Source organism: Phyllobates terribilis, unplaced genomic scaffold, assembly GCF_046119375.1.
Source record: "Phyllobates terribilis strain yellow unplaced genomic scaffold, ASM4611937v1 Scaffold_3__8_contigs__length_932513732, whole genome shotgun sequence".
NCBI lineage: Eukaryota > Metazoa > Chordata > Amphibia > Anura > Dendrobatidae > Phyllobates > Phyllobates terribilis.
Window position 1 is genome coordinate 249,532,891 of NW_027362763.1, and position 21,418 is coordinate 249,554,308.

At 40.6% G+C, this 21,418-nt stretch overlaps 2 protein-coding genes across 6 annotated transcripts in view; one reads left to right on the top strand and one right to left on the bottom strand.

Annotated features, from left to right (window-relative positions):
- Positions 1-21,418, top strand: part of MED12L (mediator complex subunit 12L) — a 981,938-nt gene that overhangs the window by 613,357 nt on the left and 347,163 nt on the right. Inside the window, exons 17-18 of the mRNA XM_073674721.1 lie at positions 10,629-10,776; positions 19,056-19,168. Of these exons, the coding sequence (XP_073530822.1) occupies positions 10,629-10,776; positions 19,056-19,168 (261 nt within the window). The remainder of the gene's footprint in view (positions 1-10,628; positions 10,777-19,055; positions 19,169-21,418) is intronic.
- The window catches only part of P2RY12 (purinergic receptor P2Y12), a 45,041-nt gene that overhangs the window by 22,433 nt on the left and 1,190 nt on the right, over positions 1-21,418 (bottom strand). For 2 of the 5 annotated variants that reach the window (XM_073674727.1, XM_073674729.1), the window contains exons 1-2: positions 1,724-1,855; positions 580-665 (exon numbers count right to left, since the gene is read on the bottom strand). In XM_073674727.1, coding sequence (XP_073530828.1) covers positions 580-592 — 13 coding nt within the window. In that variant the 5' untranslated portion in view covers positions 593-665; positions 1,724-1,855. Of the gene's footprint in view, positions 1-579; positions 666-1,723; positions 1,856-14,929; positions 15,110-21,418 lie in introns of those variants that run through there. The other 3 variants (XM_073674725.1, XM_073674728.1, XM_073674726.1) reach the window with 3 other exon arrangements.

Genomic DNA, 21,418 nt, shown 5'->3' on the forward strand with positions numbered 1-21,418 from the left:
TCTACCAATGAGACCCGCATCTATCTCAAGAACGTAGCTCCATTGCGTGCTGCTGTTAGCGGAGAAGTGATTGGAGCTGCCATGCAAATAAGTAGGATTTCTGAAGCCTTCTCCGCAGAAAATGGAGTGTGATAATGCCTTGTTTTTGAGATAGATGTGGATCCCACTGAGGATATGCCATTCATATACAAGAAGGGGCTAACTCTAAACCAATTATCCTATGTGACATTCACATCTCTGTTACATTTTCCACTCTGAGCCTCAGTCACAGATTCTGCACTATGTTTGTCTGGTTGACATTACAATGGAAACCCTACAAACCCCATCAATAGTTTATAGTAGTCAATTATCTTCTGGCGTCATCTGACGAATCTGGCACTGCTGTCTCTGATGGTCTGCTCTGTCACAGTAGATGGAGAATACACATGTGAACAGAGCCTTACAATATACAATGAGTAAGTCTCGCTTGTAAAGAAAAACTTGATACAATATACTAAAGACAAATAGCCAGTGTCTCTGTGGCTGTTGTAGAATCATGCCGTTCCTCCAGATCCTGTAGGCTGTAACAAGTCAACGTACCTGAATATTCCATGGTTACACGTCTTTCTGTCTTCTTGGAACAAAGCTGCTTTGTTGGTCATGGAGTCAGAATATTTGTTTTCATCCTGAAAATCAAAAAGTAGATGTGGTATAAGGATCCTTCCATAGAAATTACCCTCAACATAGTCAGCTAAAGTCAGAGCTACTGAAAGCTCTAATTATATACAAGCGAGGTACTTCTCGTAAAGAACTGTAAAGCACTTGAAATTTTAGTCTTTAGTTTCTGTTCCAGATGAAGTCATACAAACTTCTGCTTTTACTTATTTAGATAAAAAAACAATACAGAAATAAAGTTCCTTAATGTTTGGAACATCACATGGGTTTTTATTTGCAGCCCCAAAGGGATCAAGAGTTCAAGACTTATGACCAATAAAGTCAAATCTTCATCAGATCAGATTTCCTTCACATAGAGTACACTCTTTATTGTGTGTAAATGCCTGTAAAAAATACCATACTTGTCAAACATACATGTTGCTATTTTATTTTTAAATGAGAGGAGATAAGAAGCCGGGCTGATCCTCCGCGCTGGTCCAGAGACACACAAGGATTAATGATAAACCAAAACTTTCTTTATTACTTGGCCTACGCGTTTCGTGGCTACACTGCCACTTCCTCAGGGCTCTGTGCTTTCTACACTGCGTAAACTGACCTGCGGTGCATGTTTCAAATCTGTAACTAGTGAATTCCTCTTGCGGTACGCCGAGTTTAATGTGCAGATTTTCCCTGCAGAATTGCATTATCTGCATTAAATCTGCAGGTAATAAACGCTTTTCCATTTTTAGTGTATTTTCGATGTGGAAATGAACTATAAATGCATGCAAAGCAGACATGACTATCAATGTTGTTTTGTCAAGGCAAATACCAGGAACTATCAAACACAAAGCAGCTTTAAATTAAACATGACGTACCAAACAGAGTCAAAAAATGCAAAAAAAAACATAATTTCTCTGACTTGTCAAAGTGAAATATAGATATTTGAAGGGAATCTGTTCCTGATTCGTGCTGCCATGGTTTGGGCACCATGAATTGATTGACAGGTTGTTTTTTTTATTATTTTTTTTGTTGAAATACACAAATGAAAAAAAAAATCTATGGATTTTTATTTGGTAATGAATCTTCTTACCTCAGTACTTTCCATCTTTCCCTAATTCCTTATGCCTGTGAATATTAGATTTTAGGGAAGAGGTGAGGCTTGGTTGCCATGTTGCTGAGCAGAAAGCAGCTTTCTTTAGCAGAAACCATCCACTTGTCTGCAGTAGAAGTCAAGCAGGGCTGAAACTTTTATTTGGTCAAGCCCTCTTTTAAAAAAATAACTTATTAAATAAATAACTAATCATAAAGATAACCAAGGCTAAAAGGCATCCTCTTACCTGGCACATTTCAGAAAGTCTGTATGTGTCAGAACAAATGTAAGCTAAAAAGCCACCAAACTAAGAAACACAGTGCATACATTTATTTTCATTATTTCTTTAAGACTTTACTTTAAGGTCAAACCAGTGGTGAAAAGAGCTACAGTCAGGCTTGTCAACCTAGTCTTATATTTTTTCTAGAAAACCAAAAATGATGTACGGCCCCGAATTTTTAGAGACATAAATCACACCCCTTTTAAAAAACAAACCTTCATGTCACGCCCTCAAAATAATGCTCAAGAAGCACAAAAAAACTGAATTACAAGGATAAAATGCTATAAAAGGATAATAAGATATGATGTAAAAACAGAATAGTGACTGCAGCTCTGGATTCCTGTAAAACACACCTATGCAAGCAGTATCAGACTGAAGAACATTGGGCCCACCAGAGGATTTGATTCTGAGAGCCCACCTTTCTCCCCCACTCAAGAGCCCCATAGCAGCTGCAAGGTTTGCACTATGAACTCTCATGAAGGAGAAGCCAGGCCCCTCCGGAGGATTCTCCGGTACTCTGGTGGGCCAGTCCAACCCTGTATACAAGTCAATGTGTCATGTGTCTACAATGTTATGTGCTAACAGGCCAGCTGATGTTTGGTCATATGAAGCAGGCAGGCATTCTATCAAAGCATGAACCAGTAAGGATCTGTCCAATAAAGACTCTTTTGGAAGAGTGAAAGAAATAAAATGTAAAATGTGATTCGTAAGATACCAGAGTGTTGTAGACGCAGCGGTATCTAATGACTCTGTACAGTATATGACAGCGCAAGAACGCTAATAATGGTAGAATATTGATGTTTCAAAAACTGGTTTAAACAATTGCATCTGTCATATTACATTTTAAAATGTTGCACATAACAGGCTTTACTTCTAGTTTTGCTTTGGTTGCCTTTACTGAACTTTGTTAGATGTTACGCAAAGTACTTTCACTATGTGAGTATATAAAGTGGACATGGTTTTTCTGCTCCTGATTTATGGCTAAGTGAAGGGTAATGCACAGTACTTTATTATAAGAGGACACCCCAGGCTACAGAAGAGTCGATAACAGATGCTATCTCTTGTATTTCCCTACTTAAGCTGCATATGTTTACTGTGAAATCGTAATTAGACTAAGCAAACATCCATTTACACAGTAATCCTGTTTATATGAATGTGCACACATAGGGCTGTCTTGAAACCATTACTGAGCCTTTTTCCTAAATACTATTGTTCCAAAATAAAATGTCACCAGTTTTTGAACAGCACTGATATACTATCTATTTTACTTGTGTATAAAGGCCTGCTCGAATGTCATAGGAATTTTCAGATTGATAATGTTGGGACCCAATAACTATTAAATATCCTATAAATATATGTCAGCATTGAAAAGAAATGCAGACAGAAAATTTCACAGCTATATATTATTATAATCTTATTAATATAGTATTATATATTATCTTTTTTCAATCGTGTGAGGCAGTGACGGGGGTCGTATACGAGGGACGTTATAGATCCCCCAGAATGTGTACAGAGACCTATTAAATTCATTGGAGTGCATTGCAGTCACGGACACAGCTGCGGCTGCAATGCCGGAATGATGGTGAGCATTGACCTGGTCAGGCTATCTGGCTAAGGCAGATTAAGTAAAACCAGGCAGGGCCTTCATTTCTTGGCAGAGGCTACAGGAAGGCAGTGGGGCGGCCTCCTCCCTCCAACCCGGGTTTTCCAGTGGCTTTTGCCACAGGTCCTTTAAAAACCCTGCATTATTAGGGTTGTTCAGTGTTGGGACCTGCTAGGAGCATAGCAGGAAAGCTTAGCGGGTCTGTGTGTAGCTGAACCCACGCCTGAGAAGGCTCTGCACCCATCAGGCTCTGAGCGGCCCAGCGCGGCCATTGCCCTTGGCAACCGTTGTTATGGATTTGTATTAACCCGGCTGCGAACCGGCAGACTTTGTTTACCTGTGAGTTTTGCTGAATAAAAGCTGTTTATGTTGGACTTGCTTGGGTCACTGCCTCAGTTACTGCACGGTGTGAACACCGCCGTCCTACAATCGATAAAACCACAACTAAAGAAATAATCACGAGTAAAAGAAATTTAAATTTGCAGATTTTCCTACAGGTGAATTTCTAAAGTATACAGGAGACCAACCTGAAAACAGAGTACTATACTATGACAAAGTGAAGTGGGACAAGCAATAATACTGGAGTCCAGTAATAATGAACACTATTGTATAAATGTATAGACAAAAAGGGAAAACTAATCAGCTGTAGGATATAGCTGTGAAAATAGTTGAAGCGGTGCTTGGATTGTTGGACCGGCACACAGTTAATTTTCATAGAACTGGAAGAAAACTCAAGACGTTACAATCCAGCATAGAGATAAAAAAAAATGAAACACAACAGTAGATGCGTTTCTAATTAAACAGAGGTTTCATTTCTTCTATATACATGTTTTTAATGAGGATACAAAAAATAGTGATTTTTAACTTCTATTTCGGTGCTAGATTATAACATCTTCACTATTGTATACAGTCATGGCCGAAAGTGTTGGCACCTTTGAAATTGTCCCAGGAAATGAAATATTTCTCGCAGAAAATGATTGCTGTTATACATGTTTTGTTATACACATGTTTATTTCCTTTGTGTGTATTGGAACAACAACAAAAAAAAAAACTGAAAAAAAGACAAATTGAACATCAGTTCACACAAAACTCCAAAAATGGGCCGGACAAAATTGTTGACACCCTCAGCTTAATATTTGGTTGCACACCCTTTGGAATATATAACTGCAATCAATCGCTTCCTATAACCATCAACAAGCTTCTTACACCTCTCACCTGGAATTTTGGACCACTCTTCTTTTGCAAACTACACCAGGACTCTCATATTTGAAGGGTGCCTTCTTCCAACAGCAATTTTAAGATCTCTCCACAGGTGTTCAGTGGAATTTAGATCCGAACTCATTGCTGGCCACTTCAGAACTCTCCAGCTCTTTGTTGCTGGGTGCTTAATAGTGTTGAGCCACCCCCGTAGTGTTCGGGTTCGGTTCGGTTCGTCGAACACCGGGATGTTCGAGGAACTGTTCGTCGAACTGTTCGTCAAACACCTTAGAACACCGTTAAAACCAATGGCAGGCAAACAAAAACACATAGAAACACATAGAAAACACCTTCAAAGGTGTCCAAAAGCTGACAAACTGCTCAGAAGACGCTCTCTTTAAAAAAGCTTGCCGGCAATTCAGCATCGGTACCCGACAATTTAGACAAGAAGGAATAGAGCATCACACATAGATTAGATAGATAGAAACATGTCAGTCACATATATAAGAAGTACAGTGACAGTGTTGGTTACTGTACTTGTCATTTAGTGTAAAGGATTTATTAAAAAAAATATTAGTGTTTTCATGCACCCGTCTCTTTAAAAAAAGCCTTTATTCTGACCATGTGTCCCTCCCATTCAGTCACAGGTGGTTTTAACTAGCTCTACCAGCCCATACATTGTAGGTTAAAAGCCCAAGCAAAGACATATAGTCCATACAGGCTTACAGCCCAAGAGTGGCATATCCAGTGGTAGCGTAGCGTAGTTTCCCATCATACGAAGGTGACTTTGTCGTGGTTGATGGGCACACATAAATTGGCCAAATTATGCGCAAAAAACCTTCATTTTTCAAAGTGACATTAGTCTAGATACAATATTTCTTATATTTTCATGTATGGAGTGCCGAAGTTCTTTTTGCAATCTTTAAAAAAGCCGGCCGGCAATTCAGCATCGGTACCCGACAATTTAGAATAGAAGGAATAGAGAATCACACATAGATTAGATAGATAGAAACATGTCAGTCACATATATATGAAGTACAGTGATAGTGTTGATTACTGTACTTGTCATTTAGTGTTAAAATAAAGGATTTATTTAAAAAAAAATTGGCGTGGGGTTCCCCATAATTTTAGGCTGGGAAGGGGGTAATACCCATGGAGCTTCCCAGGCTACTAATATCAGCCCCCAGCTGAATACCTAGCCTTTTCTAGCTATTAAAATGGGGGACCCCCCCCAAAAAAATGACGTGGGGTCCCCCCTATTTTATTAGCTAGCTAAGGCTAGGCAGACAGCTGGGGGCTGATATTAATAGCCCAGGAAGGGTGCCATGAATATTGGCCCCCTCCCAGGCTAGAAACACCAGCCGTCAGCCGTCCCAGAAATGGCGCATCCATAGGATGCGCCAATTCTGGCACTTAGCCTCGCTCTTCCCACTGCCCTGTAGCGGTGGCAGTGGGGTAATAGGGCTGGGGTTGATGTCAGCTTATAATGCCAGCTGACATCAAGCCCAGGTTAGTAATGGAGAGGCGTCTATAAGACACCCCCATTACTAACCCCATAGTCAAAGTAAAAAAAAAACACAAACACCCAGAATAAATTCCTTTAATTGAAATAAACACACAATTCTTTATTGTTCTAAATTAAACCATACTTACCATCACACCCATTCCAGCTGAAGCCAACGATCTCCTGCAATAAAAGAAAAATAATAAAGCAACATCATCCTTACCTTTCGATGGTTCCCAGGACAGCTCCAGCTCTGCTACATCGAGATGACAGGCTGGACCGCAGCAGAAAGCTGCCATCCAGCCTGTCATCCCGCAGACACTGAGAAGCGCAGGCATGCTTGCGCTCCTCAGTGTCTTGTCTGGCTGTGACAAAGAAACATCATGATCTCTGAAGATGAATTTTTAACCATGAGAATGTTGCTATTGTTCAGCAAGTTTGGTTCTCAAGTCCTTAGACTGTTCTCTTATCCTCTTTCTGTTCTCCATGCTTAGTGTGGCACATACTGACACACAATGCAAATATTGCATCAACTTCTCCCCCTTTTTATCTGGTTTCAGGTATGATTTTCATATTTCACATCTATTACTTGCCAAAGGTGAGTTTGAAAGATCATCACATGCTTCAAACAAAGTTGTTTACCCATATTTTTGGAAGGGTGCCAAACATTTTGTCCTTCCCATTTTGGGGTTTTGTGTGAAATTATGTCCAATTTGTCTTTTTTTCTTGTTATTTTTGTGTTGTTCCAATACACACCAAGGAAATAAACACGTGTATAACAAAATTACAATAATTTTCTGTGAGAAATTCTTCATTTTTCTGGAACAGTTTCAAGGGTGCCAACACTTTTGGCCATGACTGTAAGTGTCCTGGGTGGAATCATCAGTTCATATAGATGCAAACCAGAATAACTATACTTACAAGCTGACTCAAACCTACAAATCCACAAATATAAAGAGTTTACCAAGACAGGTGCTTCAATCGCAGCAAATGATAAAAGAATTGGTGAGGTGACGGTGAACTGCCCAATAAAAGTATAAAGTGCAATATATAGGGAATAATATTACTTTTATTGAAGTTCACAAATTGCCAGCTCTCAAATCTGTTTTTGGCTCTAGATAGAAGCCTTTGTCAGGTACTTGCCTGATTATCATTTGCTGTATTTGGAGCGCCTGTGTGTGTACTGATGATTTCACACAGGACACTTATTTGCTAAATATTGCACTTTATACTTTTACTGGGCAGTGCACCGTCACCTCGCTGATTCTTCTATTAATTGATTTAACCGCTCAGTTCCTGAGAGTGTTCTCTCCTGGTTCCATGTCCCACCTCCAAGGTAAAGCTTACCTACCATTCATCCGAGCAGCGCTTTGCGCATGCCCAGCAAAAGAGGGAGCACAGTGCACATCACAGGGCCCTGTGAAGAGCAGGGGAGGGGGGGATATGATAATTAAGCATATACGCTTTTCTCTGCAATTAAACCTCTACTATGGGTCATACAGGTAAGTATAGATTTACTTTTCAATACCCTGTATGCCCATAGTAGAGGTCTGATATCACCCAGGGGAGAGACAGATTCCCTTTAACTTAAAAAAACACTCCCATTAAAATGTCATCCTCTTAATATATTGCAGTGATGAGATTATACTGTATAACACCGAGTACTTACAATTACTCATTTTGCCTTTCTACCCAATTAATTCTTCTCTTTTCCATTCGGTCTATGATATCACGTGATTAAAAACTAACTAGCTGAATCCTTCTAAACTCTGTGTATATATACTGTATAAATGTGTGTAGGGCTTATATATCTTGTTATATACAGTTTATTTCCCGAAATGAGGATGTGGCAGAAAGAAATCATCAAACACCAAATTGCCAACTAATGACTCTTTTTGACAGTATTTTTTTTTACCCGTCACTTCTTTATTCGAGCCGTTTCCTTATGAAATATTTTCAATAACAGCAACAAGGCAGATAAAATTACTCTACACGTGTTGTGTAATATCCTTTAGTCTAGAAGTTTCTTGGCTTATTGAATGCTTTTTGCGAAATAATGATTTGCTTCTGTTAACACTTTCACTGTTATTTTTCTTAAGAGAGCAATAGGCTTAAACTAACCGCAGGATATTGTCACACACGTTGATAGTGCTTCAAAAAATGTCATGCACTTTCTTTAGGTGATTTGGACGTATAGATCGGTATATGATCATTTTAAATTCAAATTTGCACTTGTAAATCTTCAGGGTCTACAATTTTCAGTGTATAATTGCAATTAAGTATTGTGTTACCGGGTAAAGCCCTGTAGTAACGTGCATGATGATCATAGTGATGTTTTAATTTAATTACAATATTGAATAATATTTCACATTTAGAAGCAAAGAACAGAAAGTGATTCTATTGAACAGATTGTTAAGGTGTATAAATCACCCTTGAAAATTAGATATTTGTTGCTAATCTTGCAACTATTGTAATAAATGTCAATATTTAGAGTTATGTTCACACACTGCATTTTTTCAGTGTTTTTTTATGCAAATTTTCAGCTGCGTTTTACAGTATCAGCAAAGTCTATGAGATTTCAGAAATCTCATCCACACAACTTGTTTTTTTGTTCAGGATTTTGTACTTTGCTTATTATTTTGCAGAATAGAGCATGGATTTTCTATCAGTATTTTTTTCAGCATTTTTCACCCATTGGAAGTAATGTGTGGTGAAAAAAATGCTGAAAAAACGCACGAAAAATGCAGATGTCAGGTTTTTCAGCGTTTTTTTTATGCCAAAACCAGAATGACATTTTTTTTTCACTGAACCTTATGTACATGCATAACAGAGACAAAAGGACAGTGAAAAAAACGCACCAAAAACCAAGCAAAAAAGCAAGAAAAATCCTGATCAAACCTCCTGGCAAGAGATCAGGTTTTGCTGCAGAAAAAAATGCTGAAAAAATGCAATGTGTGATCATAACCTTAGTCTATGATACCCAGTAAAATCTCACTTGAAAAAACAAGGATCCTACAGGAAGGATTTTCCCTGAAAGATACTTTTGTTTAGAACCAAATTTATTTTTGACCTAGCTCAGTTATTTCTTACAAATATCACCTTACGTTATGTCTCAAAGTTAAAGGGGATGTCTGTGACTCACATATTAATAGTCTATCTGTAGCATAAGTTACCAATATGGAATTGTTGGGGGACTAACACCCAGAGCCCTCAACCATCAGCTGCTATCAGTTCCACTATTATCAGGGGCCAGATCTATGCAATGCACAGAATGGAACACCACAGCTCCATACATTGCTTAGTGGTGGTGCCAAGTACTGCACTTCTCCCATTCACTTGGTCATCAATATGCAAGTCCTGGACATCCCTTTAAGTCAGAAGGATCCCTTTAAAATAAAAAGTTCGGAGAGCCAAACAATCTTTGGATTATTCCTTAGACAGCTGAGCCCTGTTTAATGATATGAAGAGAAATACAAAATAGCCTAGCAAGAGCCTGGTTTATGTGTTACTATTACTTTTTGTTGCCTGGTGTCCTTTTAGTTTTAGCAACAATGGAGACACAATATTAATGTTTATGGCTTCTCATGTTCTTGTTCTAAGTACAATTCCTGCAATTAGTCCGCTTGATGCTATCTTAAATAAATCATTTCCCAATAAACTGAGAGATCAACAACTTGTAATGTATTTACTAGCAGGAGCTGTACTCCTTAGCCCCATTGACTAAACAAACAGGCTCTCCCTCCATTAGGCACTCCGACTGCCAGGAGAGGATGGACCTGTAGACTGGTGAAAGGCTAGGTCACCTGAGGACAAGATCCAATATGCACGGTACCTCATAGTATAGCAAGTCCAAAAATAGAAAAAATCTGAAAAATGGAACCTTAAAAAATGTTTATTGAATTTGCCAAAAGTTTGTATTTTAATGGGGATGGAGTGATTTTTTTTTAAAGTTTTTGGCATATTCAACAAACATTTTTTAAGGTTCTATTTTTCTGATTTTTTCTATTTTTACACTTAAGACTTTTTCTACTTACACAAGATTCTTTTCAATTACTTTAAGTATTGAAAATTTATCCTGCCCACATGACTTCTGGCAAGGTCTTTCCCATTAATATGTTGGTGAACCCAGCCAGTATTGGACCCTCAGAACTGCTACAATCCATATGAGCATGTCTATGGGGAAGTAAATCTATTTGCCATTAATAAAGTTGTCTTGGCATGATACACTTGATTGTGTGAACAAATGAGTAATAAAAGATATACAATCTCATGTTGCATCTTTTGTTACATTTTACAAATTCAACCCTCTTTTAACTTATAGGAGGCATCATCAAGTCATGAATGTAACCAGAGAATGATTCTACTGTATGGAGTAGGAAGAGAGCGAGATGAGGCCAGACATCAACTTCGGAAACTGACCAAAGATCTCTTAAAGATTCTGAATACTAATGGCACAAATAAATTTGCTGGTAAGTCCTTTCTGGATTTATAAACATTATCTTTTGGGTGCTGGTATAAGAAGAGGACACGAAGGAATGGTTAACATGTGTACATTACAGGGGGTGCTTAGATTAAACTCTCGCATAGGTCCCTGACTTCTGTAAAGACCTATTTTCAGATAAAGAATCTTGTCCATTAATGTAATCTAAAGGGATTGTTAATAAATGTCTCAATTCCACCCTTTATTTAAGTCAATATGATTTTGTGTACTTGCCTAATCTTAACGATATCTGTCATGGTGAACTCCTAGTTGCTTATACCTTCTTTTATCTACTAGTTTTGTTACATTGTACTTTTGTAAAAGTGACACATTTTTTTGTATGGCTATGCTTGGTAATTTCATAGTACTGTGTACCAATTCACACTTAAAGGGATTATCCGAGTGTCATGCTGGTGGGTGTGGACCCACTGCGCTTTGAGCCAGACATACCCAGGAGGGGCGTGACTAAGAGACTACCTGGTTTTCGCTAGAGTCTCTGGTTGTGAGGTTGAGCTTGGCTGCGGGTAGTCGACAGATACCACAGGTTTGTAGTGCTGTAGGACAAAAGCGTGGTTAGACAGTCCGAGGTAGGGACAGGCAGCACAGGATCAGTAAATGGAGCCACGGTCAAGAGCAGAGATGTCAGACAGGACGGGTAAAACAAGCCGGGTCAGTAACAGTAAACCGGACAAAGTGGAACACATGAACGGGTGCTAAACACATAGGAACCAATGTTCGGACAGGGAGTGGTAGGTGAAGCTGCCTAATAGAGGCCCTGCTAGCAGGGGATAGGCCAGAGAACCTAATCTCTGCAGGACCTAGCAGGGTTAAATTCCTGCAGAAACCAACATCCCTAAGGTAAAGTAAAGGCCCCAAGTAAAGCAGCAGTGGCATGAAGCAGACTAGCTGACGCGGGAAGAAACCATACCAGGAATAGAGGGGTGCTAGGAAGGCATGTGAGTGCTTCCGTGATACTGAGACTTTGCTTATTTTTTGCAATAAGGAACATAGAGGCAGGTCGTTGCTAACTCCTACTAGCAGCGCTTGCGCAGTAGCATCTATCAACAAGCGATAGATGCTACTGCGCACACGTGGGCGCCATTTTGCTGAAGGAAAAAGAATTTGGCTGCAGCAATATGGCACCGCGTGCCACGCATGTGCAGTAGCATCTCTCGGCAACCAAGAAATGCTACTCCGCAAGCATGGGTGGCGGGGGCCATATTGCTGCAGGCAAATTTATTTTTCCTCTAGCAAAATGGTGCTGCTAGGGGCGCTTGCACAGTAGCATCAGCAAGCGATATAGATGCTACTGCGCATGCGCGGGTTCCATTTTGAGGGGGATAAAGAAATTTGCCTGCAGCAATATGGCACCGTCGGCCGCGCTTGCGCAGTAGCATCTCTCGGCAACTGAGAGATGCTACTGCGCATGCGCGGGCAGTGGGGGCCATTTTGGTGCATGTAAATTTCATGTGTGGCACACAAATTACACAGGCAATATTTAAAATAGTAGTAGGTCATTGAAGGCACAGTGACCTGTCAGAGGGCAGAAATATGAATACATAAGCAGAGCATCACATAAAGCCCCTCCCGAAAGGCCGCTCCAAAGCACGAGCATCTCATTATGTCAGAAATGAAAATAAAGATGATAAATGAAACACTGGACGAATTTTATCAAAAAAGGTATCATTTTACTCTTGCGCTTTAAAATAGGCTGTCAATATCAGATGAGTGTGGGGCCTGACTTCCAGCACTAATCAGCTATGACAAGCTCATACGACAGCCAGATGTAAACACATTAAATGGAGCTACGCTGCAAAGCTTTAATCAGTGTGCAGTGGCTGCCGTCGGGCACAATAGAAAACCTCAGATTCTTTTGAACAGAAGCTGTTCTGCAGTATCCGGCAGTGGCTACTACATATTGATTGGAGCTCAGCATGTTTATATCTGAGCGCTGCTTAAGTTTGTAATAGCTGATTGGTGAGGGTGCTGGATGTTGGACCCCCAACCAATCTGATAATGATGAGCTGTCCTAAGTATAGATCATAAATATGTTCTGACCAGACAACTTCATTAAGTTGCAAAAATTCCAAACTTGGTAGACTTTTTGCCACTTGTGTATCACAGTCATAGCAACATCAGCATCAACATCTGGAGATTTTTTGTCAGGTAATAATGGTTAAAGGGGTTGTCCGATACTTTTAAAAAAATGCCAGTGTGTTTTAATGATACAAATGATACATACAAGCTTCTTTCTAATTACCTTGCGCTGCTGATACTGCCTGTGAGCAGCGCTATTGGTGGCCGCTCACAGGCAACACGTGACCCCCGGAGCTACGATCTGCTGATGCCACGACAAGTTGTGGCTGCAGCCGGGGGTCCCTCTTTCGCTTTCCACCGGTGGCTGCTGGGTTGTGGGCGTGGTTATTCCCCTGTGTCACACCCGGCATCCACCGTGCGCTCCCCCTGTCCTCATTCACTGGGAAAGCGCGCGGTGGATGCTGGGTGTGACGCAGGGGAATAACCCCGCCCACAACCCAGCAGCCACTGTGGGGACCCCAGCGCTGAGTCACGCCTCACTTGTCATGATGTCAGCGCCGGCTGCAGCCGGGGGTCACGTGCTGCCCTTGAGCGGCCACAGATAGCGTCGCTCACAGGCAGTATCAGCAGTGCAAGGTAATTAGAAAGAAGCTTGTATGTATCATTAAAACACACTGCCATTTTTTTAAAAGTACTGGACAACCTCTTTAAAGTTGCTGTGTAGCCGGTTGTCTACCTCATTTTACAATTATCATTTTAAAAATGGGTCTAATGTGTTGTAAAAATAAAATAAAATACTCCCAATATAGACTGGTCTTCTGTACCGCTGCTCTGATGCCTCTCCAGGCTCTTTACTTAGTTTTCTGGCAGAGATGACCCATGACCACTGCTGCCAATCACTGGCCCCAGTGGTAATATGTTGGTCACTCCTCTGGCCCCTGTTTAGCATGCACCATCCCCATTGGAAGAGGAAGCAAGGAGACCTATGAGTGACCCTGGCAGCACTACAAAAAGAAAATGGAAGATTGGTAGATGAGTATAATTTTCTTTTAATTGTCAGATTACGGTGGGTCTGTTTGTCTAAACTTGTTATCAAGGACAATGAACTCTATAGGTATATATTCTTCCCAGACATCTTGTGCTGCCTGCACTGTGTGATGTTCTCATAGTGTCAGGCAGCAATAGGCTTAAAGAGGTGGTCCATTACATTGTATAATGCCCCCATCGATTTACACCTTTTTTATAATAATATTTTTGTAAATACTTTCTACTACCAAATGTGCCAGTAAGTGACGCTATCACTGCTCGCTCAGTCCGCGTCACGTGACTCCGGCTGCAGCCGGCGCTGACATCCGCTGATGTCACGTAAACTGTCACGGCAACAAGAATGTATTTACAAAATTACTTTGTTAAAAGGTGTAAATCGATGGGGGCATTATACAGTGTAGTGGACCACCTCTTTAAAGATAATGGGCCGCCCTGAACTGAGACATTGAGGGTGCAGGGCTCACTCACCGACAGCTCCGCTGTAGACAGAGGCCGGACAGGACTAGTAAGAACATCCTTTTGCAAGCCAAGCACTCAGTACTTCTTTATACTGACTGTTGTACCACAGTCACTGCATGTGCATAGTAATGTAGTGCCAGACATGATACTGAGTAGCACTGGAGGATGCAAAGCTCAGAGGCTTCAACAGCTCATCAATTTGTCAGTGGGCCCTCCATGTAAGCAGGCTTGGGGTCAACCACTCTTACCCACTATAGCTATGCTCTGCACCAAGGCTATGATCATAAACTGTGCTGCACCTATTACAATTGCAGAATGAGGACAGTGCAAGAACCCCATAAAGACGTGAGATGTATGTCCTGGGATGCACATAAGACAGGTTGGGATTACAAGCCCTGCATGACTGACCCTGGTGCCCGACTCCTCCTTTACACATTGTGTTATTCACAATTTTCCATTTAATAACTTTAATCTCCACATTTATACCCGATAAAATCCTGATTTATATTACCCCAGATACATTAAAGGAGTTCTCTGACAATTTTTGAAAACTAGCAAGAGGAAAGGGCGTCATGATAAAATAAATAAATGTTATTTACCTCTCCGAATCTCTGCTGCTCCTGTCTTGATGCCTCGATGGTGTCTGCCAAGAGCAAAAGTGAAGACGTCCCATCCATTCAATAACCTAACCTCAGAGCCAATCATTGTCCTAGGCGGAGATACCACTGGAGTGTCACGTAACAATTATTTCTTTATTTTATCCTTGCTTCTGGCCCGTTTTGAAAAAATGGTGGAAAACCTCCTTCTTTCTATATCTACTTTAAGATGTGCATATTATTCATTGAAGACAGCAATACAAAAGTTGACTCTTTTAGGGTTAATGTTGGATACTAAGTAGCACAAAGCTGGAGGTGATAGCAAATATTGTCTCACGGAGGCCGTGATCTTGGCCAATGAAGGTGAAATGTATGTTATTCACAGAACATGAGAATATTTCTTTGTGCAGCAGAACCAAACTCAGACAGAGGTGATTAGCAATTATTACTTTTTGCCTTTCACTAGAAAGTTTTGAAAAGTATTCAGAAAGCAGGGAAAAGTTAGAAAAAGTTCCAATATTCTATTCTAAAGTACGACAGCCAAAAGGACAATGCAGGAGCAGAATACGCACTTCGGGCTTTTCAGCGATCCAAACAAAGAAGAGTAAGAAAAACTCAAATTACCAACTACTGACCAAATATATTCTGTGCTAGAAATTCACCATATTTCCAATTTTATCATCATCTGTTATATTCTTGCTTATGTGCTGGTGGTATAGAGCTTCCTCTCCTATTCTCTTACAGCAGAGCTGTGCTAATCACTGTCTTTTCACTGTCACATCTCACGTACTTCCCATTAGTACATCTGCAGAACATTAGTGGCATCATAGAGAACAGATGTCCCTTTTTATAGAGAAATTAGTGTTTTATAGTGAACTGTTCTCCTAAAATACATGTGCTGCAAAAGCTAATGATATTACTGCACTCCGCAGTGACTGATCATAGATCGTTCTGAATTTAGACCAAAGCAAGAACAAACATTAACATGAGCCAGTCTGTTTTCTAATGTGTTACCAAACAAATGTCAAAAATGGACCTAACTTCCGCACTGGAATATACTATGGGGATAAATAAAATACTGGAACACAGTAAGTTACTGTCAGGTGCTGGTCAGTATGTAGTTCATTAAGATTGTGATGAGCGAAATGAGGTTCAAGGGGTTGTCCACTACTATTTAAGTCTCTCTCTTCTGCGTTCCACGGTGGCTGCTGGGTTGTGGGCGGGGTTAACCCCGTGCGTCATACCCAGCATCCATCGCGAGCTCTCCCTCTCTCCATTCATTGGGAAAGCGCACGGTGAATGCTGGGTGTGACGCGGTGGGGTAACCCCGCCCACAACCCAGCAGCCACTCCGGGGACCCCAGCGCTGAGTCACGCCTCAATAGACGGGACGTCAGCGGGGGGTCACGTGCTGCCTGTGAGCAGCCAGTGATAGCGCTGCTCACAGGCAGAAAAGGCAGAGGGAGGTAATTATAAAGAAGTTGCTTTTCATCATAAAAACGCTTTGCATATTTTAAATAGTAGTGGACAACGCCTTTAATTCTTGGAGACATTGGCCCTGATTCGTTAAAGTGGTTGTCCACTACTAGGACAACCCCTTCTTGATCTAAATGTTTGGCCCCGATAGAATAAAACCACTTATACTCACCTCCCATGCTGGCGCCGTTTCAGGGCTGCTCCCCAGGGCTCCCGTGCTATTGTTGTGACACGTGACCCCGGCGCCCAATCAGCGCTGGCGTCACAGTCTCCACTTTCATATGAATTGAACATGATGAGGAAGTCCGGGCTGCAGCTGATCGCTGACTTCCTCTTCATGTTCAATTCATTCGAAGGCGAAGACAGTGACGCCAGCGCTGATTGGCCAACAGGCTCATGTGTCACAATAACCGCAGAAGAGCCCCGGGAGTGCGAGTGTCAACACTGCTGGAACAACGTCAGCACGGGAGGTGAATATAAGTTTTTTCATTTTATCGAGAGGTCAAACATTTAGCTCAAGAAGGGGTTGTCCTAGTAGTGGACAACCCCTTTAAAGCTGGTGTTTCCTACACCAATCTTAATGAAGGGCATGCAGGAATAAGATGCTCTAAATTCACTAAAAGGCATTCACCACTTAATAAGTTTGCCGAATTGTATCAGTGACAGGCGCCTCTATGTGGCTCCATAGACAAGTTACTCCAGTCAGGGACTTTTTCTGGCATAAGAACCGCCGCTACTATTGATGGATTTGATAGGCAGGTGTAGCTTTTCCTCCTCCAGCCCCCAGCTCCTCTTAAATGTTAGCCATTTTGGTAGAGCTGCATGAAACTGGTTTGTTTCCACCTAACGTCGCTAAACTTTTGTACAACTCAGCGTCGCACAAAAATTTTGCGACTTTTCAAAGTATTAAGCGCCAGACTAGCATAAACACTTTGATGAATCGGGGCCTAATTGTCCACCTGAAAACCAAAATAGTGAACCTTGCACTGGAGTGCAGTATTTGTTAGTATTATAATGGACCTGTTCTTTAACCTCACTCTTGTTTAACCCTGAGCATTGTGAGAAGTTCACCAAAATTAACACTAAATGTAAGATCTGTAGACCTATTACTGTAAGTCTAATCATATCTGCTCTCTACCATTTTTTTAGGGCATAGAGTGACTTAATAGTTGTGGAACACTGTGTAACAGGACCAGAGAAATCTCTAAGGGCTTGCTCACATCACCATATTAATCAGATGAGTGCTATGCGATTTTTTATCGGCTAGCACCCGGATCAATGTTTATCAATGGGGCAGTCCTGATGACAGATTTTTTTAATGGTCAGAATTTGCCTGTGAAATAAATCGCAACATTGTGTGATATCACTCTGAAATCAGAAGACACTCCCCATTCAGGTCTATGGGTGCTTCGGATGACATCTGAGTGCAGTCAGATTTCGGCAGACTCACAAGATGGAGAAGATGAAGAAATTTTGCTCTTCATCTTCTCCTCACAGTGTACTATGGTTCTCTCATCCGAGACATTCAGATCACACTATGCTGACACCGATCAGAGTTTGATCGGAGTGTCATTAGTATAATCGACCCAATTCTCTCGGGTTCGCTCTACGGTCATGTGACCTCGGCCTAAGGGTGGTTTTACAAAGACAGATTTCTCTCCATAATCCGTGAAGATCAACAATGCATCAAGTCAATCAATGCTCATTTAGAGCCCTTTTACATCATTAATATGATTGCTCTCTTCCTATACAGTCTGCATATTGTTGGCAGCACATTCCCTGTTTACATGAGCCAATGTGCTGACAGCAACATTGATTTCTAACGTGAATAAATGGAGAAATCAGCCATCCGACTGTTTGCAATAATCTGCAATAAAAGTATTTACTCCAAGATTACTTCTTTATCTCACACTTCTCCATGTCCCTATATAGATTTTTTATACATTAAAAGGAATAGGAATACGTCAAGAATCAGAGGTTTTATTTCATCCTGATAAAAACCATAGTGTACGTGAACAGAAGACGCTAACGCGTTTCGAGCGCAACTGCACTGGTGACATAGCTATATATTTACATGAATAGCTGTGCATGATGGGAGCTGACATGTTAACCTTTGCTTTAAGTTTTATTCCTTTTAGCGGTTTTTAAGAATCTATTTTTCACAGGCATTTCTGTCATACCCTTACACTATGGGTATATGGTACTTGTTGGTATTAGTATGGGAGAGGCAGATGAGTTCTTTTAAATCTGTTGTATCAGCTGGAGTACCCCATTTTAAAATTTAGGGATTCCTAAAATAACAAAGAGGACACAAGTCTGGCTACTGAAGCCCTCACAAATTAGGGTGGGCTACCACACAAAATAGAGTGTTATATTCTGTCCCCATTGGTATGGATGGGCAAACAGGCACTACATCGTAAGTTTGAGTCCTTTCGACATGGAGACTCTTTTAGTAGGGGCTTTGGCTCATAGATGGGAGTCCAGGGCACCCCCAGTTTGAGATGCACATATCTCACTAATATCCATGAACAGGGCTGTGACACTAAGGAGGAGGGTAGCTATAACTTAGTGATTAAACTTTGTTAATGTAGTTACAGTATCTTTCATTTAAGGAAATACAATAATAAAATATTGTCTCTTCTATTTAATTGGAGATGATGGACAAAGCGTGAGAAAGAGCAAGCAGGAAACTTTTCCAACCCTAGAAAGCACTTTTTCCAGGCTGCAGCACTTGTCCTACTTCGATCAACATCATGTCACATCCCAGGTATTTCCATAATCATTTTTTCTAACATTGTTTTATGATGAGGCAGAATGTGTTGAGGCTGATCATTTCTTCAGAAGGACAATTCAAAACATTTCTGCTCTAAGTCCTCTTCTTTCTGGTAAGGAACCTTTGCCTTTTTTATTTTAACGTGCACTTTAGACCATAATTGCTGTGACTCTGGGGATGTTTTCACCAAGCAGCCATGTGTAAACCCATAAAATCTATTCTTCATTACGGCATTGTAAATACTCAGCAAGTGGTGCGGTGCTCTTAATGTATTGTACCCAGATACATAAATTACTGCTAAACCCTCTTATCATGGAAATGAACATAAAAACATGTTTATCATATCACTAATCTACAGTATACAGGATTTATGGTAATATGTACAATCCCAGCCACTGCCATGGAAATATATGTAAAAGTGGCCATACAAATAGACGGAAATAGGATGGTGGTTAAACAATCCACGAATAGATGATCAACTGGCAAAAGATCTTTCCACCAGTGCAGCCGTAAACACTGTAGGCCATATTGTCTTTTGCAGCTGCTCAAAATATCCATGTTTAATCAAATTGAGCGAAAGACAAATGATCATTTTGGGATAATTTTGGGAATCTTCCTTTCTGGTAAGATCTTTCAATCATTGACAGATTATTTCACCCGACACATAATTGCTTCAGTTGAAATAGTCCATTTTGCTCAACTTTTCAAAAATGTGTACACCCACCTGTAAAAAAAAAACCTTCTAAATTGCCATCTCCAGTATACAGTTATATGAAAAAGTTTGGGCACCCCTATTAATCTTAAGCTTAATGTTTTCTTAAAATTGGTGTTTTTGCAACAGCTATTTCAGTTTGATATATGTAATAACTGTTGGACACAGTAATGTTTCTGCCTTGAAATGAGGTTTATTGTACTAACAGAAAATGTGCAATCTGCATTCAAACAAAATTTGACAGGTGCATAAGTATGGGCACCCTTATCATTTTCTTGTTTTAAATACTCCTACCTACTTTTTACTGACTTATTAAAGCACTTTTTTTGGTTTTGTAACCTCATTGAGCTTTGAACTTCATAGCCAGGTGTATGCAATCATGAGAAAAGCTACTTAAAGTGGCCACTTGCAAGTTGTTCTCCTGTTTGAATCTCCTCTGAAGAGTGGCATCATGGACTCCTCAAAACAACTGTCAAATGATCTGAAAACAAAGATTATTCAACATAGTTGTTCAGGTGAAGGATACAAAAAGCTGTCTCAGAGATTTAACCTGTCAGTTTCCACTGTGAGGAACATAGTAAGGAAATGGAAGAACACGGGGACAGTTCTTGTTAAGGCCAGAAGTGGCAGGCCAAGAAAAACATCAGAAAGGTAGAGAATAAGAATGGTGAGATCAGTCAAGGACAATCCTCAGACCACCTCCTTGATGCAGATTGTGTCACTGTGCATCGGTCAACTATACAACGCACTTTGCACAAGGAGAAGCTGTATGGGAGAGTGATGCGAAAGAAGCCGTTTCTGCAAGCACGCCACAAACAGAGTCGGCTGAGGTATGCAAAAGCACATTTGGGGAAGCCAATTTCTTTTTGGAAGAAGGTCCTGTGGACTGATGAAACCAAGATTGAGTTGTTTGGTCATACAAAACGGCGTTATACATGGTGGCAAAAAAACACAGCATTCCAAGAAAAACACTTGCTATCCACAGTAAAATTTGGTGGAGGTTCCATTATGCTTTGGGGCTGTGTGGCCAATGCCGGCACCGGGAATCTTGTTAAAGTTGAGGGACGCATGAATTCCACTCAGTATCAGCAGATTCTTGACAATAATGTTCAAGAATCAGTGATAAAGTTGAAGTTACGCAGGGGATGGATCTTTCAGCAAGACAATGATCCAAAACACCTCTCCAAATCTACTCAGGCATTCATGCAGAGGAACAATTACAATGTTCTGGAATGGCCATCCCAGTCCCCAGACCTGAATATCATTGAACATCTGTGGGATCATTTGAAGAGGGCTGTCCATGCTCGGCGACCATCAAACTTAACTGAACTGGAATTGTTTTGTAAAGAGGAATGGTCAAAAATACCTTCATCCAGGATCCAGGAACTCATTAAAAGCTACAGGAAGCGACTAGAGGCTGTTATTTTTGCAAAAGGAGGATCTACTAAATATTAATGTCACTTTTCTGGTGAGGTGCCCATACTTATGCACCTGTCAAATTTTGTTTGAATGCAGATTGCACATTTTCTGTT